At 38.1% G+C, this 24,405-nt stretch overlaps 1 protein-coding gene across 4 annotated transcripts; it reads left to right on the top strand.

Moving 5' to 3' along the window:
• The first annotated feature begins 1,236 nt into the window (after positions 1-1,236).
• On the top strand, positions 1,237-22,864 carry tfec (transcription factor EC). Of its 4 annotated transcripts, none has more exons than XM_014016952.1 (8): positions 1,237-1,418; positions 16,105-16,359; positions 17,024-17,125; positions 18,786-18,906; positions 19,799-19,855; positions 19,965-20,040; positions 20,949-21,096; positions 21,866-22,864. In XM_014016952.1, exons 1-8 carry the CDS (start codon positions 1,392-1,394, stop codon positions 22,334-22,336), a joined length of 1,257 nt encoding a protein of 418 aa, XP_013872406.1. In that variant the 5' UTR covers positions 1,237-1,391; the 3' UTR covers positions 22,337-22,864. The 4 variants fall into 4 exon arrangements, with proteins under 4 accessions (XP_013872406.1, XP_013872405.1, XP_013872404.1 ...); XM_014016951.1 differs by lacking the exon at positions 1,237-1,418 and adding an exon at positions 10,125-10,364; XM_014016950.1 differs by lacking the exon at positions 1,237-1,418 and adding an exon at positions 15,433-15,748.
• The last annotated feature ends 1,541 nt before the right edge of the window (positions 22,865-24,405 follow it).

Raw genomic sequence — 24,405 nt, 5'->3', positions numbered from 1 at the left:
TGAATTTTGTTCGTATCTGAAAAAAATCTTAGAATACGAGAAAATTGTTGAATACCACAAATTCTCCTAAATCACTCGTACGCACAACTTAAGAAGAAATCTGTTCGTACGAATGGTTCTTGCATGAAGCCCAATAAGTGTAGGGTTGAACAACCTGCTCATAAACTTTTTTGAGTTGATGAGATGTCTGAATGATCCATTGAAGTCTGGTCTATAACTGGGCCAAAAGTGAAAACTGTCACGTAATAATTACAATTCTGGCAACAGAAAAGTGATTAGATGTCTAAATATAGAAGTTGAAACCACAAACTAACCTTTTGGCTCTAATGAAATCCCAACTGGACATCAATCTTGCAAGATTTGAAGAACTTGAGTTGTGCAATATGCACGTTTTCAGTTGCTTGTATTCATTTAAAATCTACAGTTTTCTGGAAATATTTAGGGATGATAAAGAGCTATAACTAGGCGCAGCAWTGAAATTGGGAAATTGGGTTAATTACATAGAAAAGTTACTCAATGATGACTTTAAAGTTAGTAAACAGCTGATAGCATTAATAAGAATGTGGATTTGCAAAACTTTACTGTAAAAACTAAAGCTGACATAATCCTATATGATAAGCTAATGTGGCAATAAGGATTTCTGTTGAATAACACRCTGGATTGGGAAGTGTAAAACTGCTGAGTGAAAAGATAATAATTATGTAATAAGCAGCTTGAGTTGAACCTGCRAAGACCTTGGCTGTCTAATGGAAACACTAAACACTCCTGTCAAATTACGGCATATCTGAGAGACAAAATCTAGAGTAGACGAGAAAAAAAAAACAGGTATGAAAAAGATGAGATGAAAAAAAAAATCAGAGAATTGGAATAATTGGCATAATTCAAGGTGGCTGGGCACAGTCAGGGGGAGTGTCAGCATCGGGCGAATCTTCTGCCATCCTCAAAGAGAGACGGTCCGCACAATTATCCACACGAACTCTGACCCCGCTCAGAATAATTAATGAATAACAGAGGGGATAAAGACAAAAAGACGCGGCGCGGTCTGCTTGAGTGGTGAACGAGGGTAATACATCAAAGAATGCTGTTAATTGGCCCTGTGGCTTTCATTCTTTGCCCTATTTCTTTCAATCCATTGACTCAAAATAATGGGTTCAGGTTCATTATCAACAGGACGTGGGCCTTGGGAGTGCCAAAATTCRACAGGAGAGTCCGAGGTGTGTGCATACACTCGCCAGCCTGTGTGTGCAAAATTTGTGTGCAGAGAGGAAAGCAACTGGAACTATTTTTTTAGTTATTATTTATTTTTATCTGTGCAAGAGCTGAGAAGTGAACCGGTATAGCTGTTCTGTTTTTTCTTTTTTTCTTTTTTAAGTGCTGCAGTTGGCGTAAAAATGTTGGAATATAACTGGTATGGACAGGTAAGTCAGCGTGACACACCTGTGCATGTAAGAGTGCAGATTTGGGATAAATGACTTCAAAGAAAAATGCTTTGAAATGATTGATTTGCGTCGATGATAAGTGTTTATAGCGTGATTCGGCTTGCAATGTTCCTTAATTAATTTTGTCCACTTACGGTTCCATTTCCATCATTTGCAATCAAATTTGTAAACAACTTCTACACATGTGACGGTATCGTGATAGGGCGGCCTTGTTTCAGACAGGACGCTTAGGACTCAATCTCATGGCAAAAATATGGGGCAAAAAAACAAAAACAAAGATGTTGCAGCTGAAAAAGCAATTAAATGTGATCAAAATAAATGAAGTTTAGTTTGGTGTTTTTAATAATGTTGGCTACTCTAAATTATTCAAACAAATAAAACTATGATTTAGCTAAACTGCTATGACTTCAAAGAAACTTACATTTTTATTTTACAGTTGACTTTTATTTAACTATTTACATGTACCAGTGCCATGTCCTGAAATTGTATTAAATTGTATTACCTACAATTAATGCTCAAAGTATGTGGCTTAATAGTGGCTTAATATCTGTAAAACTAATAGACACTTTTTAGTTGCACAGCTAAATATTTCTGTTCCCTGTCACACAAAAAAAGGTTTCCCATACCGAGGAGAGCCATGTCAGCTATTAATACAGTAAAACATGCCTTTTAAGTGACTTTTTCTCCAGGTTGTGATAAAAAGATCTACGTCACCTCACGTTAGCTTCACTCATATGCATTCTCTGCTTGCACGAGATCATTTTCATAAGCAGAACACAGAACAGTGAGAAAAGAGGCATACAGGGAGGAAGGAAGTTTGGGAAGAAGTAAACAATACGTAGGAAGAAGGAGATAAAAATTGCTGAGTTAGGGAAGAAGCTAAATAAGAGCTGGATTTTCCTGCAAGTTTATTTTAAGCTTAGAGAAGCTTAAAGTGATCCCATGTACCAAGAGCTGAGTCTAAAAGGATTTCTAAAACACAACAAAATGCCTAAAATGATCCCCAAAAATATTTTTCCCTTTCATCTCCAAACCATTCAGATCAAACTTTATTCCAATAAGTTATTCAGAGCTGGAGTGAACACGGTTCCTGAATGAGTTAATCGAAGGTGTCAGGTCTTCAGTGAGGTAAGACTTCAACGCTTCAGTGCGTTTTTATCAACACTGCTGCACTGACACTGAGCTCTAAGATCAGAAATCATTTCTAAACACAGCAAGTGAAGCTAAATTAAAACGTGAACATGTCAGAGGGATTATTTAGGTCAGAACTCTAAAGACATTTTTAATCTTATGCTTTAATTTTAAGATTTAAAACTCATTTRCATTGATTACTTAAGCTATTCTAAACTGTGTAATTTAGTGAGGTGCCTGATTGTAACTGATGAATAAGTTAGAAGAAAGCTTTTAGTGGTATAATTCCTAAAAATCAAATGTATATAAAAATGAATGATCGTCTGCATAAAATGTTATTTTTACACAATTTTAGCATTACGTCAGTTTTATTAATCAGATATACATGTATTATTGAAAAGCAGTTTGACACTTGAATGTTAGCATTTATTTTTCATTTGATAAATCCAGTAAAGTTCAGTTAAGGTTAGAAGCAGTTCAAGTCCTGTGCCAAAAGGACGTGAACTTGTCGTCAAATATCATCTGGTGAACAGAAATTGTGTRGCCTGCACACTGAGAGGGGTTGAAAAAAATGTTGGCATTGCCAGAGAGCGTGTAACACATTTGGAAGCGGCAGTGGTTTAATTACGAAGACAACAAATTGAGCTCAGGCACAACTAATTACTCAATTTAGCCACGATTTGAGAAATGAGGGAAGCAGATCTGCTGTTGATCAAATAGAAACTGAAATGTACAAACAGGACATTTAGAAAAATCTAACCAACATTCCCAGGATGTTTTAAAAAAAACTTCTTATTTGCAAATTTGGTGAAGCAGTGGCATTCAGGCTGGGCTTAGTGTAAGGTGGATTATCCTTATTTCTGGATAAAGTCAACAAAAAAACTAGTTTACTCAGAAAATATGGCAGAACTTGCTAATCAAGTTTGAACTTGAAACTAGATTAGTCAAAGCTTCCACCTGCTACTGTAATATAAACTGTAAGTTTATATTTCTGCTGTAGCTGGGATTGAGAGCATGCAAACTGCAAAGTATTAAAAGTCAAGCCGTGTTGCAGGTGTGCGTCAGATCTGAGCTGTGAGCCACTTGCACTTCCTTTATTCGTCGTCTTCCTCCCATGCTGGGAAGAGGAGCCCTCGTCCCTCCCTCCATCACAGCGGCCCGCTCGTTCAAACGGCCGGGCCACAAAGATAGCCAGACGAGGCCAACAAACAGGTCTTTGTCCGCAGCACAAACCATATATTATTAGCTCGAGGTAAGGTCAAAGTTGATTGAATTTTCTGCTTAGTTCTCATTAAACAGCTATTGCATTATTTAATTTCCTATAACCGAGTTAAGGAGAAGGAGAAAGGTGGGGGGAAGGGGTGGAGCTGAGGGAGGACTCTAATCACTTTATGCTCACCCAGAGATGTTAAACTGTGCTCTGCAAAATTATTCAACAAATGCAGAATATAGTGGTGGAGGATTATTGTTTTATCTCTTTAATGTTGAGTTGGGCTTCAATGGTTTGATAAATAATTTTAAAATTACTATTTTTAAATTAATCCAGCATCTATCGAATCATCAATACATTGTTCTTTGCAGAATTTAGTTTAGCTAGCGAGCAGTTCTGATATTGTGTGAATGCTTCATAGCACTCACTATATGAGATCATCCTTCAAAATATTTCTAAATCTTTACAGCACCTTACACCTTTTGTTCTGGTTCTGCTCTTTTTAACTTCCTTGTGCTAATTTTAGCTGTTTTTTCTATTTTTGTTACGATTCTGCTTTGTTCTTCTGCAATTTTCTACTTTTTTTTTGTTCTTCTTTCTACTAATTTCAGCCATTTCTGTTTCTTACAGTTGCTTTCTGCTATATTCAGCTATTTGCTRCAATTTTAGCTGATATTCAGCTGTTATTAGCTAARGKTTTAAGCTAAATACACATTTTTGTAACTATTACAACTTATTTCTGCKAAGTTCAGAAAACTCTCCTTAAGCTTCTTTATGCTAATTAAAGAATTTCCAGCTACATTTTAGCTGTTTTAATGCAAAYTTAGGCTGTTTTAGCTATCACYTTTTTGTACTTTTATGCTGTTTTTCCTGCTAAATTCAATTCTTTTACAACACTTTCATCATCTGGGTGCTAATTTCACCCTTAGCTTATWMTTTTGCTAATTTTAGCTTTTATCAGCTATTTTARCTTTAAYTCTGCTCCTTTCTGCTGTTTTGTGCTTCTTTCAGCTTTTCAAATTGAACTCACCRTWAMTGTTTTGCTATTAAAACATTTTCAGCTCAATTTCAGCAGCTTTCAGCTWAMGTTTTCAGCAACCAGCATTCACACTAGCATTTTCGCAGCAAATGCAATTTCTCTAGKTGGACTTATATATTTAATTTACTGTATATAGAACTAAATATTTGTAAATAATTTAATTTTTTTYCCCAAAGGAAACATTTTATTTGATCTACGTGGCCAGACTCAGGCTTAGAGATAAGATGAGGAGCTCAGAGTACAACCGCTGCTCCTTTGCATTAAAWTGAGTCWGTTGAGGTGGTTTGGGTATCTGAGAATGATGCCCCTTCAACAGATCTGTTTGGAGGTTTACGRGCATGCCTCACTGGGAAAAGACCTAGAACTCGCTGCAGGGATTATATATGCTCTGTCCAGGGAACCCTCGGGATCCTCAACAAGGACTGATGCTGGTGAGAGGGAGGCTTGGGTTCCTGATCATAAACATTTTATTACATACACTTATCTAGTGTTCATGTTTGATTTTGATGTGTTATTAACTCATAAACAAATACCTTTTCAAATTTATGAAATTACATCAGTGTCCTGCTACTTTTACTACATTTTGTGAGTCTAAATAATTTAATTGTTACTAAGATCAGCAAGGTAATACCTTTATCCTAAACCTTTTTGTCTTGCTGAACTGCAATCAATCGTGCATAATTTTAAGAAGACTTTTCTCGGAGGCTTCTTTTCACTGTCTGCCAAAGTGAGAGATTAAAGGTCATCTATAGTGCAGGTTTCTGACATTATCTGGAGAAGCTGAGCTAAGCTCACCAGATAGTTGGGGTCAAGGATGAGATTTCCATTTCTGAACTACAAGCTAGTTTATCCCAAATTCTTATATCTGCTGTTGCTCTGTTGCTTACTTGAACTTCTTCTATGTTCTCAGTTTCACTTGTTTTGTTGAATTACACATAAAAGGATTACAGGCAGAACTGTGCAGAGATTTTGAACCATGCTTGGCTATCAATGAGCCAGACTTGTAATTTTTTAAAGTGATATTTTTGTGGGGGAGACTTTAGCTGCTTTTTGACGGATTTTCAGCCCAGTCTTTGTAAATGACCAGGACAGCAAACTGAACAGTGTGTGCTTAAAAAAAAAAAGAGCAAAATGGACAAGAAAAGAAGCATCAAGCTTAAAGCAATTTGGAAATCAACTTGTTCAGAATAAAATATATTTTTCTGTGAGTTGTTTTCAAACTATCTGTGACTGATTTTTGATAGCTAAGTGTTAAAAAGTTCAATTTCAAATTGGTTATTTCAGATATCTGTTACTTGTTGAGGCAACACTGGTTCAGCTCTTGAGTTTGGAAACCTTTTAGTGCTTGAATGACTCATAGGTCAGTATTAAATGACTGAACAATAAAGCAAAAAAAAAAAATGTAAAAAAATAAATAAAATAAAACAAACCCAAAACTAAAACCCATTTAGGAGGTCTAGAAAACCCAAAAGATTACAAGAAATTCTGGCTCCTTGGACAATTTTTTAAAACAAAAAACAGCTCAAATATTTAAATATAGCTTAACATTTATAAATTCAGAGTATCTCCAGATTCTCAGGTATTCCTGTGAACAGACTCCTTTTCACTGCTCACAGAAAGAATAATGCACTCTAACTGATTTAGAAGCAAAAATTATATTATTCCATTTCAACTAATTACATCTTGTCTTTAGTGAGCAAAGAGGCGGACTGAACTACATCCGCCCTTTTCTCCTCCCTCCACCTCTCAGCCTTCTGAAGTCCCTCAGTAGAATAAAGTTGCTTATGTAACATTTAATGAAAAAAGGTTTTAAAAAAAGAAGGAAATTAGATTGTAAGAACGTACTGTTTGCAGTTTTCAAATACATTTAAAGACTAGATAAATACAAATTAATGTGCCTTATAAAGGCTAATTAGGGTTTTATCTGCTTGACCACAAGACCACTGTGATATCAATTTTACCTTTTGTCCATTTCACCAAAGTTCTTCAAGTTCCTTCACAGTTAACGGCCCTGAAATCTGTAACGATGTGTACTTATTGAATAAATCCAGAATTAGACACAAGAGTGTAAAGTGGAAGTTGTAAGTTGGCCACAGTTTCAGTTCAGTCAAGGTTAAAAATAATTACCTTACTTAGTTCTTACTTTGCTGCTGTTTAAATACTATTTTAAAAATACATTTAGTTGTCATTAGTTATTTGACTGCTAGAAAACACCCTGATTGTGTGTGTGGGGGGGAATTGGCAGAACTTATATTCTCACATCCCTTCTGGCAACATTAGCAAATAGACGAGAAGACGCCTTGTCCATTGTTTTTATTGTTGTTGAAGATCCTCACATAATAAAACTATAGTTTAGGTTGGTTTGTGACTAACTGGAGACAAAAAAGAGAATACATTGTGATCAAATTAATGCACAATCGACACACAATTATGACATTTGAAAACACAATTGGTGAATTTCCCATTGTTACCTGAATGTCGATTTATTTAACTTTTCATTTGTTCACATTTTTAAGTCGCAGACCGGTTTACTACAGGCTTAAGGCTTAAAGGCTCACCAATAAGTGTTGTTTATAAAAATAATGCTTGAGAACAAAACAGCATAATACCTTTAAAACATAATACAACAAGCTGTCTTAATTAATTATATTATTATTACCTAATTTCCCTCTGGGATCAATAAAGTATTTTTGAATTGAATTGAATTGAATTACTTTCTTGACACCGAAGTACAGCATTTTCATAAATTCAATATTTCATCAAGGTAACAAGAACACACCGACTTGCACACCATCACACAAAATTTCATATGTTATTCGGTTAAAACAGCTGCAATATTTAATTCATATGAGAGTCATTAAAAGTGCAGTGGAGCTGTGTCCATTATGCATTCCTTTTCTAGCAGGATAAAACAGCCCTCAGATGTGGTAGTTGCACTTTGAAGTGTTGTCTCAGAAGCAGACCAACTCTTACAGGAAGCCCCTGATGTTTAAAACATGTCGTGCAGGGGGGGACTAACAAAGGTGAGCAACTTGTGGCTGGGCCCAAAAGAAATGGCCAGCCAGGAATTTGGGTGGATCGCCTCGACTGTACACAAAGAGGACATTAAACAAACAGAAATGCAGGCAAATACACACATGGGCCACGGYGGTGGGAACGAGAACTGGCAGACAAAAGCATCCACTCCTCATGGGCACAAGAATGGCAAAACTGCTGAGTTCCATTCACAGAAAGGTAATTAAAACAGAGCCTCAGGTATTAGCCTGAGACTTGCAGGGACAACTGTAAATTTACAGTACCACCACGACTGGAATTCTCTGTGTAATCCAATCATCCTCCATAAACATGCACAGGACAGGGTTTCATTTAACAGCATGACAAAAAGGACTTCCTCTATAAAAAACACAATCTGTCTCAGTATGAACAAATCATTACCGTATGATTCATTTTGAAGCGTTACATTAAATTAAATTTGATAGTTTTATTCGAGTGCATGAATAAAACCCATGATATGAACACAAGAATATTCTGAATCATCCCACATAGTGTGGTGTCTTTAAACTTGTTGGGTTTTACAGAAACGGGCTSCTTGTTAAGTTGTAAATATGCACAAACGGACCAAACTTCAAAGTTTATTTAATTAATTTGATTTTTTAGAACATCTGGAAAAAGTTCTATATTGACAATAACGTAATTAGAGCAAGTTAGTAATGTTGCTGACAAACTAAATTTTCTGTAGCATAAGTCCTGCAAAACAAATACAACCATATTATTGTTCATTTAGATCTATTTGTTTTGCATTAATAGACCAGGAACAGGATCAAAGAGAAGATTCAGATCTCCTAGCTTCCTTAGACTGATTTCTAAAATTTAACGTTTTATAGTTTACTACACTTAATTTGATTGGGTTAGATTAGATTGGATTAGATTAGATTCGATTAAAAGGGAACTGAATGTGACTGCATGAACAGACATGGATAAATTTATTGGTACTCGTACAGTTCATTGAAACAATGCTTCAGTTCTTGAGAAATGYGACTCAACTAAAAGCAATTGTCTGACAGAAATCTAGGTCTTCAGTATGTGATGAAATGAACAATTGTGAGAAGAAATGCACGGCATGGACAGATTTGTTGGTAACCTTAAAGAGACGGATGATTTTTGCATTATAGTTTGTTTGAAACTATTTAGTGTCATAGGAGCCTATAGAAAGACTAAACACAATCTGCTGGCTTCTTTAGATTTATTTATTTATTTTATATATTTTTTGTACAGTATCCTGAGGCGACAACGAGTGGCACTATATAAATAAACTGAATTGAATTTACGAGATTATTGTGGAACAACACCAACAAATTTATCTGCATCTGTGTGCAGACACAAATTGAATATGTTTGGCTTGTTGTAAAGTGTATTGAGTTCATTTTTAGTTAGAATTAGCAAAATATACAGTAAATAAACTTATTTGAACTGAATGACTGCTAGTCTTCTAGGCATTTTGTAAAGTTTATGTGTGAGCAGAGTTGTTCCTCCAGCCATTTTCAAGGATTCATGTAAAACAGGCTCATAGTGAAACATAATAAACATAATTTGTGTTACCCTAATTATCTTGGAACCCAAAATCAGAAAAAATTTACAATTTTTACATGTTTAATTAATTGTAAACAGTCCCATATTAATATATTTCCACTATTGCACAGTAAGCCTGCAATAGATTAAAAAAAAGTTAAATTTAAGGCTTTTAAGGCTAGAAATGAGTTTAAAAAATGTTTCAAACAAGTGAAAGCAATGTTTTGGAGGGGCAATAAAAAATAACTGTGTTTCTAAAAAGCTTCCTCATAAAGACTAATCTCATTGTGAGGAACAGGACAAAATGATCCTGATCTGCTTCATTGTTCAGTTTAAAGCAAAACTGTCTTGAATAGTTGTTTGTCTTGTTGGTTAATTACAACTAACATAAGGTTTGTTTGCATTCAGTTCTGTAGAGTGTATTTTTGATTTGCTTTACTTGCATCCAAGTAAAGTTTTCATTGAGTTAAATGGTTTTTAAAGGGAAGTGAGTGTGGTGGAGATAACCTAGCAGAATGTGCTGAGCTGGACTGGACCTTCAGCAGACAGGAAAGCAGAGCTATCCACAAGCAGGAACTCACTTTCTGTCAATTTACTTGGTTCCACGCGCGCACGCTCTCCTGCCATCATTATTCTTGCCTCTGTGGGGCCTTTTCATGACCAAAAACACACAAACTTCACACACGCACAGGAAGCAGCTCAAGTGGCTCTCCTCCAAAAAAAAAAAAAAAAAAAAAAAACCTGATGTGTCATGGCTTCCTTTCTGATTTTTCTGCAAAAGCTCAGGAAGGAAGCTGTTGCACTTCTTCTTTCTCTTCTTGTCCCCAGTTTGGTGGGAGGCACAGCTGTGGAAGTAACCGCTGTTGCTCTTAAAAAACCTTGCAGCTGAGGTGGGAGACGTTTCCACTTTGGGACAGCCATGAGCCGTTGTTGTGTTGTTAAAGTGATGGCCTTGACAGAGATCCAACTCCTGCAGGTAGGGCGGATGAATGACTTTGATTCAGTTCCAGACGTTTAGGTTAAGACCTCATGCAAAAAGATGGATTTTTGTTTTGGGTTTATGATTGTGGTGGAAATGATCAGTGCTTTATAAACAGCATGCACTTTGAATAACTGCACACTCACCATGGAATGCAAATTCTATGATAAGTTCTCCATCTTGGTTTTATCTTCCCACATATTTCCCAATCTAGTTTGTGGCTACAGAGATATTTACTGGTTCAGCATAATAAAAAAAAAACACAGTAAGCATGACTGACATGATAAGGCTTTTTGTTCCACTTTCATCTTATCTCCATTGATTCAAGATGGGAAAGCAATGATAAAACATTGCCTCTTCACGTTCTGCAGCAGCGTAGTTTTTCTTTTCTTTTGTCTTTTTGCAGAAATGAGTCCAAACCTCCWACTCGGTTTGTCCAAAATTTGTACAGCTAAATAATGTCACTACCGCCCGATGTTTCAAAAGTTGCTAGATTTTTCTGAAGTGAAAGGAGAACTTGGGCAAGACTGAAACTGAATTTGGCAACGGCATTTCATTTAGAAGAAAAAGACGCTGCGAGTATGGCCGATGAATGAAACCTTAATGCAACAACTCAGTGCGGACTAGAGAAGTGCGTCTTTAAACTGCGAGGTAAATAACAAATCTAACAAATGCAACATTTGAGAAAAGGAGCCATCTTTGAGAGTGCTTCAAGGTTTCGTTATTGCAGGATATGGATATTGTCTTTATTTTTATTAAAAACAAGGAAATCACTGCTGTGATTTATTTTATTTATTATCACAGAGGTATAGCAGAATGCAAGAAGTGTTAATGACAGGAATTGTGCATGGCGTTTTTCAGTGGGTTAAATATCTTTGATAAAGACCATTAAGTTGGAAAGATGCAGCTGGTTTCTTGACGTCAAGCAAGTTACAGTGGTTTGCAAAAGTATTCATACCCCTTGAACTTTTCCATATTTTGTCACATTACAACCACAAACATAAATATATTTCACTGGAATTTAATGTGAAAGACCAACACAAAGTGGTATACAATTGTGAAGTGGAAGCAAAATTTTACATGAATCAAAACATTTTTTACAAATAAAAAACTGAAAAGTGCGACGTGCAAAAGTATTCAGCCCCCTTTTCCCTGAGTGCAACCAATTGCATTCAGAAGTTGCCTGATGACTGCTAATGACTCAAAAGGGTCCACCTGTGTGTAATCTAATCTCAGTACAAATACAGCTGCTCCGTGACGGCCTCAGATGTTGGTTAAGAGAATATTGGGGAGCAAACAGCATCATGAAGTCCAAAGAACACACCAGACAGGTTAGGAATATGGTTTTGGAGAAGTTTAAAGCAGGCTTAGGTTATAAAAAGATTTCCCAAGCTTTGAACATCTCACGGAGCACTGTTCAATCCATCATCCGGAAATGGAAAGAGTATGGCACCACAGTAAACCTGCCAAGACAAGGCCGTCCACCTAAACTTACAGGCCGAACAAGGAGATCACTGATCAGAGAGGCAGCCAAGAGGCCCATGGTGACTCTGGATGAAATGCAGAGAGCCACAGCTCAGGTGGGGGAAACTGTCCACAGGACAACAATTAGTCGTGCACTACACAAATGTGGTCTTTATGGAAGAGTGGCAAGGAGAAAGCCATTGTTAAAAGAAAACCATAAGAAGTCCCGTTTGCAGTTTGCCAGAAGCCATGTTGAGGACACAGCAAACATGTGGAAGAAGGTGCTTTGGTCAGACGAGACCAAAATTGAACTTTTTGGCCACAATGCAAAACGCTATGTGTGGCGGAGAAAGAACACTGCACATCACTCTGAAAACACCATCCCCACTGTCAAATATGGTGGTGGCAGCATCATGCTCTGGGGGTGCTTCTCTTCAGCAGGGACCGGGAAGTTGGTCAAAGTTGATGGGAAGATGGATGGAGCCAAATACAGGGCAATCTTGGAAGAAAACCTGTTGGAGTCAGCAAAAGATTTGAGACTGGGGCGGAGGTTCACCTTCCAGCAGGACAACRACCCTAAACATAAAGCCAAAGCTACAATGGAGTGGTTTAAAAAAAAGAATATTCATGTGTTAGAATGGCCCAGTCAAAGTCCAGACCTAAACCCAATTGAGAATTTGTGGCAAGATCTCAAAACTGTTGTTCACAAACGCTCTCCATCCAATCTGACTGAGCTTGAGCTGTTTTGCAAGGAGGAATGGGCAAGAATTGCAGTCACTAGATGTGCAAAGCTGGTGGAGACATACCCTAAAAGACTTGCAGCTGTAATTGCAGCAAAAGGTGGCTCCACAAAGTATTGACTCAGGGGGGCTGAATAATTTWGCACATCGCACTTTTCAGTTTTTTATTTGTAAAAAATGTTTTGATTCATGTAAAATTTTGCTTCCACTTCACAATTGTATACCACTTTGTGTTGGTCTTTCACATTAAATTCCAGTGAAATATATTTATGTTTGTGGTTGTAATGTGACAAAATATGGAAAAGTTCAAGGGGTATGAATACTTTTGCAAACCACTGTAGATATTTATTCAAAGAGAAGCAGTTTATATCTATTTGTGTGTGAATAGAAAGTGAACCGGTGACCTCTTCTCTTAAATACTGCCTCACTTGTTGAAAGCAGGTGCTGACGGGGAAAAAAAAATACTGAAACACCCACAACAATCCCAAACTTGAACGCCAACTGATTCGATTTCTGTCTCATTCTTGAGTTTGTGAGCGGGCACTGATCGTTTTCAGCATGTCTGCTTCACACATGCACAGGCACGTCATTGTCACGGCYGTGGCCTTGGTGACTGAACCACCATTTCTGCTCAAATCTAATCAGATCCTCCCCTTAAGTGGATAACAAGTGTGTCTCCGGCATTTACAGTAGAGAGAGAGAGAGGCTCAAGTGAAACCAGGACAATCTGCTGTCACACAAAGCGGACACGGTGTGTAGCACTTCTGGCATCCCTCCTGCCATTCGTAGTAGAAAAAATGTTGATTGGCTAACAACTAGGATCTTGTCTGACTGGGAGAAGTTGGATAAGAGCTCTCAGTTACTATTGACAAGTTGAGTATTGTGATGAGCTTGTACTTAGTTACATGGACGAGTGCTGAATAAGGCCAGAAAAGTCCAGCTGACAAGGGGAATTGAATATGTTTGAATGTGCCCGTTGGTTAAAGGAATCCACTGTCAGTGTTTGTGTAAGTTTTAGTACGTTAAACGTGAGACATTTAAAGGGATCCCGATTAGTTGTAACATTAGACTTTWTTTGTTAAACATATATTTTAACMGTAAAATAAAGACTAAAAAAATACTGTAGGATGTTTAGTTTTGTAAATTTTACAAATATATTTTAACACGGACGGAGCCATTTTAATTACATGCAAAGCATTTTGGGTAAATGATGACGTGGACAGGTCCTTGGTGTGAGCGAGTTATATCCACCCTGAAGGTTAATCTTGGACAATATCTGACGATCGACTCTTTTAAATGAAACCAGAGAGCGTTGACAGAGAGGAGAAGATAGAAACGACAGCCTACAACTGAAAATATGGATGGACGACAACAGAGCTGCTTCATGGAAGAAGAACCTCAGCTTAGCCTGTTAGCTTTAGTGTTAGCACCAATGCTATACTGCCTTATATGCTTGGAGCTAGGGTGACAAACTAACAAGCTAAACTGAGGTCTCCCATCCATATTTTCAGTTGCAGGCTGAGTCATTTTTGCGTTCCCCTCTCTGTCATGGGGATGGAGGACCTTAGTGACGAGAGGAGAATGTGTAGCGCTGAGCTAATAAATGTATATGGTGATAGCGTCAGGGCTAACGCTAAAGCTAACAGGCTAAGCTGAGGTTCTTCTTCCATGAAGCAGCTCTGTTGTCCTCCATCTATATTTTCAGTTACAGGCCGAGTCATTTCTACCTTCTCCTCTCTGTCAACACTCTCTGGTTTCATTTAAAAGAGTCAATCATCAAATGTTGTCCAAGATTAACCTTCAGGGTGGATATAGTTCGCTAGCGTCCTCGCACCGAGGACCTATCCAYGCCATCATTTATCCAGAATGCTTTGCGTGTAAATAAAATGGCCCCGTCCATGTAATATATTTTTAAACTTTTAGTTAAAAAATTATAAAAACTGAACAGCTTACTGTATTTTTACAGTCTTTATTTTACAGTTAAAATATATGTTTATTAAATAAAGGCCAATGTTACAACTAATCGGGGATCCCTTTAAAAAAAGGAAATTATAAAAGCAAATTCATTCTGACAGGGCAGCTTTTAGTTTTGTAACAGCATATTATAACATCTGAAACCTTCAGACAAAACCACAACATGTAATGAATAAAAGCTGACTGCACAAAAAATAAATGCTTATTAAGGAAGACACAGTGACTGAATGAATATATAAATTTAACATGCAACTTAATGTACTTTACGGCCTAAAAGGAACAATCTGAACGTATTTAAGACTTTTTGGGGCCTAAAGTTGATTTAATTTAATTTAAGAATTTCTGCAGAATGTCTTTGTATCAGTAAATTAGCTTCAATTTATTTTAGCCTTCATAAAAAATGTTCAGCCTCAATTCAGTGAGAATAAATGAACAGCAGCTAAGTTAACTTTAAGTCTTTTCCAAAATTACACTGAAATGCCAAGCAAAATGCTTCGCAGGCGGTTTAACAATAACAATAATGAAGTTATTTGTGAGAACTGTAAAAAAAAAGAAAACTGGTTGTAAAAGGTGTAATATAATCTTTGAAAATCCCGGCCCCCTGCTCATTTTGGAACTTCAAAACTTGTTTTATCGCACTTATTTTGTACGCAACTACTAATGCCTGACCATCCACGTTTAAAATAGTGAATGACTAAAACGATTTAGTTAAAATGACATTAGAAGTTGTTTAAACTCCTCCCTTAGAAACAAGGGTCAATTGTGCTGCCACAACCCCTGAAGCAGGAAGCAGAAAACTCTGAGAAACGATCAGCGATTGGTCAGTCAGACAGAAAAAGGGTGGTCCAGATGAATTAGTGATAGACGCTAAAGGCAGATATCCTGTAGTGATCAAACCCTGAATGATCTAACATTCTGGTGTTTGAAGTGATTATCATGCTACACAACATAAAGGCTTACGCCCAGCTGTGGGGCTAATTAGCTCACTTAGGGCCATTTATAAAACACTGGCAGGGACTGGAAGGGACAGACGCTCACTGGGAAGTCAGAAGCTTAACAGGACAGCTGCAGATCTGGATCCTTAAAGCTGACACGCTGCTACATGAGAACTAACTGATCCGAAGATTACCTGCTTTCCTAAGAATGCCACACTTAAGCGACTGCAGCTACTACAAAATGCGGGATGCAACTAGAGCTTCAAAAGTAAGATGATCAAAATTTAGAAAAATAATGAAAAAGTGTGTTTTAATATCTTTTGGAAAGCTTTAATGATGTTTATATTGTTTGGGAAAAATTGTTGTTTTAATTTTTTTTCACCTCTTTGTGTTTTATATAACAATGTTGCTTTTGCTTTACTTAAGAAAAAACACATCATCAGGACACCAGCTTTAGTCATAAATGAGTAAAGTTGCCGTGTCTAAATGATTTGTAATTGTATTTGTATTGAAAAAGATTGTAACGTTGCAGCTGCTTCCAGCAACTCCTCTAAATTTACGCTTAGTCACCATTAAGGGAACTCAAAGATATGACTGAAGGGACTTTTTGTTGTTTTCTCACAGGTACCGAGCCACCTAGAGAATTCCAAGTTCCATCTCTACCAAAGCCAGGGCCAGCCAGTGAAGCAGTACTTGACTTTGGGCTCCAAGCTGGCCTCCTCGGCCGGACCGGGTCACACCGTACCGCATCCGCACTCCGCCGGCCAGCCGCTRGCCACCGTGCCGACCATGAGAAACGGACACATGCCCCCCGTCAGCGATGGCAGCAATCCCAACAGCCCGGTCACCCTGCTCACCATGGCCAACCACGACAGCGAGGTGAGTTGAAACAGAAGCAAAAACTAACCACGGCTGACGACGTGGAAGTGAAATCCAGAGACAGAGCTCAAAATGTGCCTGGAAAGGGTGAAATCGCAACTAAAACTTTAAGCCACATTGTACGACACKGCTCACGAACAGGAGGGGTCATAACTTTTGAAAATTTCGCAATGTCCTTGAAACATTTCCTGTCAATGGTTTAGATTCCAGTGAAAATATTTTCTTCTGTGGTAATGTAAGAGATTGTCTACTTCTAAACTCTTTCAAATAAAGTCTGGTAAATCACGACAGGCACTTTGTTTTGATGACCAGTTAACACAAAGACGAGCATTAAGATCTACTTTTCTTTCTGCACTGGCTTTGAACCTTCTACACACACAGAGTAACTAATCATCCAAACAAAGTTCTGCCACTATTGATCTTCCCCCTCCCTCTGATGTGCTCATCAATAACTTCAGACATGCCGTCTCTGATGAGAGAACCCTTTCAAAGGACGAAACTAGTTTGGTAACAGATGCGTGTTTTTTAAACAATAAACACGGCTATTAATTATCAGATTCATTTTTTAACGGGTTTCAAATGTTCAGATCTCTGAAGACGATTACGGTTGACAAACATCAWCAAGCTGTGTGTGAGCACACTGAAAGTACTGTTTTTCTTTTAGTTTCCGATGGATGAAGTTATTGATGACCTAATTAGTCTTGAATCCGGCTTTAACGATGGTGGCTTGGACTGCATGGAGCCTAACATCATATTGCAAAACAATGTAAGTATGAAGCATTTTCTCTTGCTCTACCAGAAAGCTATCAGTTWCTGATGTTCACCACAGTTCTGTTTAGGTTTATGTCACATTAGTTAACTAATGACATCTCTTCTTTAAAGCTTAACAGGGACTTGAAAGTGATGTCCCTCCACCCAAAACACCCACTCCAGAAGCTAGACTAGCTTGGGAAAGAAATAAAAGAGCTCTGATTTACTTTCAGGTCAGCTTAGGAGAGGAGAGGTGAGTCAAAGTTCACCTGGGCTTAGTGACATTTGTTAGGGCACAAAAGAAGATTAGATTTTTTTTGTAAACTTAAGGAATAAAGCTGAACCTTGCGAAGACAACTAAATATCAAAAAGGAGTTTAAAAAGTTTGTTTGGCTGGAATATCACATTTTGATTTGGCCATTGATACAAAAAGTGATGCATACAAAGACTCATTCAGATAAATAAAGTTACAGAGTAAAACAACAGAAAGAATGAGGTGGGAGTTAAAGATAAGGAGATKAGGAGTAGGTAGAGGCAAGAAAAAGAAGTGTTAGTGGGGTTTTTAAAGACAGACATGTAACAAAGAGGGAGGAGTTATAGGGAGATACTGAGCCATCGGATTGAGCTAATGCATGCACTCCCCATGGGCTTATTCAGAAAGATAYCATGCTTAACTGGATCAATTCTTCCTAATTAGTCATGCAGTACGATGCGTTACTTTGCTTTGCCTTGTCAACACATTCAGGAACAGTAACGCAAGAAGGTTTGGAGTGTTTACAGTAGGATCAGGAGGGGAATTGTTGCAAYATTCACATTTGTCCGCCCCTCTTTTTTTTCTTAAAGCCTCCATTACTGATGAGGAAGACACAAAGCCTCAGTAAATATCTGACACAACACTTTTTCTTTACTGTTTTGTTATTTTGGCAGGCTTTTTCCCCTTTCACCACTCTTGCAGCTACATTTGACACACACGTCGGGTATGAAAATCAGTTGTTCGTTTCTCGGAATCCATGGCAAATTCTGTTGGATTTCCTCATAAATACACAAATGTGAATTAGACACACATGTGTGCCAGCATGCCATACCGTGACGTGTTTCTGCTCCGTGAAAAGGCGTCAATGTTGCATGCTTTGCTGGACAAGAAGTGGCCAGCAGGAAAACAGTTTTGCCTCTGTTCGAACAGTTGACCTAGCTAGCCTTTTCWTCTAATGGGATGCTGTTTTTGACACAGAAGACACCAGTGTTWAGTGAGGGGGCTTTAAAAAATGGAGCCCCCATTGAACTAAGGCACAACATCTGGTGAAATCACCCTTCGATAGCAACAAGCCTGGGTTGGAGGTCAGCAGTTAGGATTATCCAACAAGGCTACATTCTTCTTGAATTATTTTTACTCTTTGTCTTTCAAGGCAAACAACTAATCTTAGGACCGAGGTCAAAGCACGGGGTTTATACTGCCCTGCTGGGACAAACGAGGGSCTGCTTCTCCAGGCTGGGTAGTCCAAATACTCAGCCTGATGAGCTTCTCTGATAATTCCACTTGCCTTTTGTTGTATTACTCAAGGCTGGACAACAACAACTATTTCTCTAATGGCTTTTAATGAGATGTAAAAGTGGCATGTGTGAAAGGTGCTTCCCTTTCGAYTGACCTGTTTAATTTCTCTCCCCCATCTCTATAGGTCTCCCTAAGCAGCAGCATGCTGGACGTCTATGGGGGTGAACAAGGTATGAACCCCCCTAATGGTGGAATCAGTCCCACATCTAACCCCACAAAGCTCACTGTTAAAAGGGAATACACAGGTATGAACTCATACCATGGTGTCAGAAAAAAAAGAAAAGAAAAGAAAATAGGTTTCCTTCATGTGTTGAGTCTTTGGTGATGGGGTACCTGTATTAGCTAAAAATGGTACCTTGCTGGGAAACTGTCCAGTTAAATTTGTCAGGCTTATTTTTATCTGGTACTTGACAATGCCTTGTCACAAAGTTTGAGAATTAGCTGCAAAAAGGCATTCGTCTTTCACTACAGGGTTACAGAGGGACTGAATTACGTAAAGTACCCTTCAGATATTTCTTAAGAATCCCAAGCAAAGCACAAGGCCAAAAAAAGCCAATACAAACTCTAATTGATTTAGGAAATAGAAGGGATGCCTGAAGAATCCTTCACTCTCAATGGGCAAATAAGTAAATTACAATTTGTTTCATTTTAATGTGGACAGAGAGGACAATGGGTTGTTACACAGACTTTAAATTTGTCTTGATTGAATCAACAGAGACAAATTGGGAAATCCAATCCCTGACCCTTAATTGTGTRATTTGGAAGAATGTGAATACAAATATGGATGCAGTGGCATTTTTGTGCCCCTCCAGGACACATTAGGGGAATTAGCTAACCATCTTAATTGCAGCACAAGTAGTCTAAAAGTGGTCACGATTATTATCTTTTTTGTTCCTCTTTACAATGAGCTTCAGACATTGCTTGTGGGGATAAACGGGGCACACATGGTGTGAGTGAAGGTCAAACTTGTGTCTTCAGTGTAGGCTCATGTATAACCGCAGTGCACTCTGACCCCTTTCCTCAAAACAACTGGTTGTGTGTCTACTGACTGGGCCTTCTGTGATTGTTGTCTTTYAGCTTCTAAATCAGTGTGCGTTGCTAATCCATTTGTTCCCCTCTGATTTATTTTGTCGACAGAGCACGACACCAGGGTGATGGCCAAAGAGAGGCAGAAAAAGGACAATCATAATTTAAGTAAGTGATCCTTGTTGGTTTGTTACCCATTAATATTATAGAGTTGTGTCACTAAGCACATCAGTAGACAATGCTCTTATCTAGTCTTATCTTTTCTTGGTTTGYTTAGTTGAAAGAAGGCGAAGATACAACATTAACTACAGGATTAAGGAACTGGGGACGCTTATACCAAAGTCAAACGACCCGTAAGTTCTTGAATATTGACATAAACGATACCCTATCTTTGGTTTACCGAAACTGCAAAAGCTTGTGTGGTGATGGAAGCATATAATATTCAGCATAGAGACACTCTAAATGTTGCTCATTGAATTTAAATGAGCACTCGAAGCACATTTCAACCATATTTCAAGGGTGCACTTAAGTTTCTATTGTAGTCTGCACTCTTTGAGATGTGCGTCTCCTCACCGGGTCCCTGCGGTTCAACTTAAAGCATGGATGATGAGGAAAAGGGGTCAAATGTAAAGAAGCGGGCCACAGCATTTGAATCGAAGTTTGAAACTAAATTTGAACGTACAGATAGAGCGCGGAACATCGGCCATCTCGTCACAGYTGAACTTTGCTTCAAATATAAATGGAAGGTTAGAATTGTCACCGTGCCATTAACAAGGGATAAAGGAGATTATTAACGCTGATCAGACCAATGTCGCACTTGTGTGGAAAATGACAATTTTACTGAGGTCCCTGTCCTTTTTAAAAAAGCAATAATACCTGCAAAAGAACGACTTGCACTCCAGCACCTTAAGTCCAATTCTCCATCTTTCTCTCTGCCTTCCTACTTAGCTCATTTTCCCCTCACCTATTTTTACTTGAGGATTAATTTTACCGAACAAGGATGTACAAGAATGGACTTTCCACATAGCTTCTTAACTATTCTATTAAAATCCCCATTCTGTGTCCTCGTGTAATGTCCAAGGATGAATAATTGCCCCATGTAAGTCTCCATTTCTTATTCAAATCATAAAAGGAAGGGGGAAAAAAACTTCTGTTAAAACTCCCCCCTCCTCCTTTTTCTTATTGCAAAGGATATTCTGCCGACATCAGGGGGTTCTGCGTAAAAGGTTATTCCTGACATTTTCTCCCCCCTTTTCTGTAGTGACATGCGATGGAACAAAGGCACCATTCTGAAGGCCTCGGTGGAGTACATCAGGTGGCTGCAGAAGGAGCAACAACACGCTCGGGAGCTGGAAAGCCGTCAGAAGAAGCTGGAGCAAGCCAACAGGAGGCTGCTGCTGAGGATCCAGGTAGTTAAATCTAACACTTGCTGTGTGTTTAGCAAATAATGTGCAATAAACACACCAATGAAATACATGTTTGGAGCAATAAATCAGAGCTCATAACAGTAAGAACTAATTCAGGTATTTTATTTTGACATTTAGCTGTTTAGTTATGCTCATTGTGAAAAAAATCTAACTTAAGATTACGATTTTGTTTGTGTCAGTACAATTTTAATTGYGACAATATTTGTGAGGTTGCAGCTCATACATTCTCGATTCAAAGAGCTCCAGAAAATTCCTAGTTTCGCACCTTCACCTTTGCTTTGAATTAAAAACATGTTTGGGACACCCTTCCTCCAATATGAGCATGTAAAACGTAGGGATAGATCTACAAACTAAAGAGAAGGGATGAAATGGAATTTGACCACAGACAGCAGCAGTTTAACACAAACTAAAGTAGCAAGTTTTGAGACAAACATGTCTGTAGCTGCCTTAAAATGTAAAAAAAATAAAAATAAAAAAAAAACAGTCAAACGTGAGCACCTGTGTATATAAAAAAAATAAATTCTAACAAAGATCAACCACAGCTTTGGRATGATAGTCACAAACAATAAGCTCATATGCTGTGACAAAAGTGGGTGTGGGAAATAATTCCAATGCTTTGCATCAGTGTGTGTAGGAGATGTGAAAAAGGTGTGGCGGTGCATTTCTTGGTGTTACTCCCTGCTATCACTCAACCTATGTGACCAGATCTGATAAAAATGTAACTCCCGTTGGAATTTTTTTTATTTTGCAGGAGCTTGAGATCCAGGCACGAGCACATGGACTGCCAAACATGGCCAACACTCTGGGGACAGTCGACCTTTCCTCCCACCTCCTCAAACAGCAGCAGCAGCAGCAGCAGCAATCTCCTTCCCAGGCGCAGCAACCGCAGCAGCCCCCTCTCTACCAGGAGGACCCCAACAGTGACTACCTTCAGAGAATAGCCGTGTTGACGGGCGTGCCATCCATCACCGCGGTAAGCGGCACTCAGGATCACATCCAAGGGGCGGAYGCCGGAACCACCTTCTCCGACCCGCTCTCCCATTTCACGGACTTCTTTGCCTCTACGCTCAAGGAAGAGAACCAGCTGAACGAGATCCTGATGGACGACCCGCTCTCGCCGTTCGGCACCGACCCGCTCCTCTCGGCCAGCTCTCCTGGAGCTGCGTCCAAGGACAGCAGCCGCAGGAGCAGCTTCAGCTCTGCTGAGGCCGATGACCTATAAGGGTCTGCCTGCTCATAGGAAACTTTAAGACTGCACAGCTGTGATCCCCCCCAAATGATGAACACAGAACCTTGAAAACACTGACTGATGAACTGTACATGTGACCACTAGCAGCCTTACAAATACTTTAAATAACAGCTGACAAACTGTGTAGTATTCCTGGAMGTGTTACAGAAGTTTTTTATTGGAACCAGTCCCATCATGAACTTTATTTCAGACAATCTGCTTCCTGTAAAGAGCAGACTTGTAAGCAAAAAAAGGGAGACATTTATCAATATGTAAACAATACTTGCTGTCTTTTACAACACTGTGGTGACTTTACACTGTAACATATGCAATATGACTAAACACTGTACTTTTTACCAGATATATGCATTTTATGAAAGGCCTTATTAAAACTTTCAAACTTGTACTTCAAGTACTCACCTCAGTGCTTAACATGTCCTTAACTTTGTGCCTTTTCAGATGTTTTGTTTAAGTTTGTTTGTATTTATATGTGTTGTAATCCATGTATTCATAAAAAATACAGTATATAAACTACTGAATCAGCTATTATCTTTTTATTATTAATAGGAGTGGGGAAGTTATATTTAAAATAAATGTCCCCATTTGTTAAAAACAAGGATTTGTTTTGGTCAAACCTTGAAAAAAATGTTATGCACGATCTCACACTCACAGTATGTGTTGTGAATGACTCTCAACTACTACCGTATCAAATTTGAGCTCAATGTACGTAAAGTCAACTGAGTTATAGTCATTTTTATATTTCTCAGTGTCAGCTTGAGTCCAGATGTTAACTAATCGTAGCTGTCCGTCTAATGATCACTTTCTATAGTTTCATTGAAATTCATGAAACAAACACATTATTGCTCCAGTAATAAAAAATTTCTAGGATAAATATTTTTTTTTTTCTGGCAGAAGGTGAAGGGTTGGCTTAGAAGGTGGCTGATTGGAAATGAGTGGCAGAAAGGAAGGAGGGAAATTGGATAATAAAGACAAGTAGAGGAGGAGTGATAAATCTGATGAGTCCACTGTGAGTTGATGAGCCCTTGAGGATGAATAATGGCAACAGATAAGGAGTTGCTATGAGAGCTATTAGCCGCCAGCTAAGAAACTTTCCTTTGAGGTAAGAAAGATGAGATGTGCTCTTCGCTTCTGAAGAACCGGGGCTGAAGAATTTGTCAGAGCTGATAAAGTTATTTCAAGGTTTGTTTGTGACAAAACTTGAACTGTACGGTCGTAAAGGGTTACATCAATGTGCTTTAAAAATAATTTGAGTTTATTCAAAAATACCACAAAAATAGTCTAAAAACATTCCAATTCTTCCCGAATTGACTTTTCATTAAAACCTCTTTAAAATTATGTTTTAGACTGTGAGAAAATACACATTTTAGATACAAATAAACCTGAGTAGACTGATCATTATTAGTAAGTCTGTAATGTTTTACAGGTAATTGGTCAAATCAGTTGTGGATGGTTGAAAAGGATTTGTATCACAATTAGAAAAGGAACAATCTAAGATAAACTTATGGAATATTTCAAAATGTTATATATAAATAATTGTTCACACTTTTTTCCTTAATAGCCTTTGTATTGTGGTGCWTAAATGTATAAAACACGCAATCCAATTATTTGAGTGTTTATAATGATGGAGCTTAACAGCAGAGTGGTGCTCTAATTAAAGTACAATAAAAATATAAATTAAAACAAAGTCCTGGTGCTCCTTGGAAGAATGCATATCCACCTACCTTTCATGCAAAGGTTTTAAATAAAAATGATGACTCTCAGCAACTACCACTACAAAATTTATTTCAAAATCAGTAAAACTGACTGAGCTATAGCAGATTTTGAGTTTTCTAAGTTTAGTTGGTTGTTGCAGTCATCCTGAACTGGATTGACTTCAAAAGCCAAACAGTTGTAGTTATAGACCCAACAATTGTTTTCTGAGTTTCATTACAGTCAGTTTCCTGTGGGTCATAAGATATTTTGCTAACAGACAGACAACACTGATTTAATGGCAAAACTGAACTAATCTTTTACAATCACTTAGCATTGGGTTATTCAATGGG

Source organism: Austrofundulus limnaeus, unplaced genomic scaffold, assembly GCF_001266775.1.
Source record: "Austrofundulus limnaeus strain Quisiro unplaced genomic scaffold, Austrofundulus_limnaeus-1.0 Scaffold158, whole genome shotgun sequence".
NCBI lineage: Eukaryota > Metazoa > Chordata > Actinopteri > Cyprinodontiformes > Rivulidae > Austrofundulus > Austrofundulus limnaeus.
This window is presented reverse-complemented; position numbering and strand designations above follow the sequence as displayed.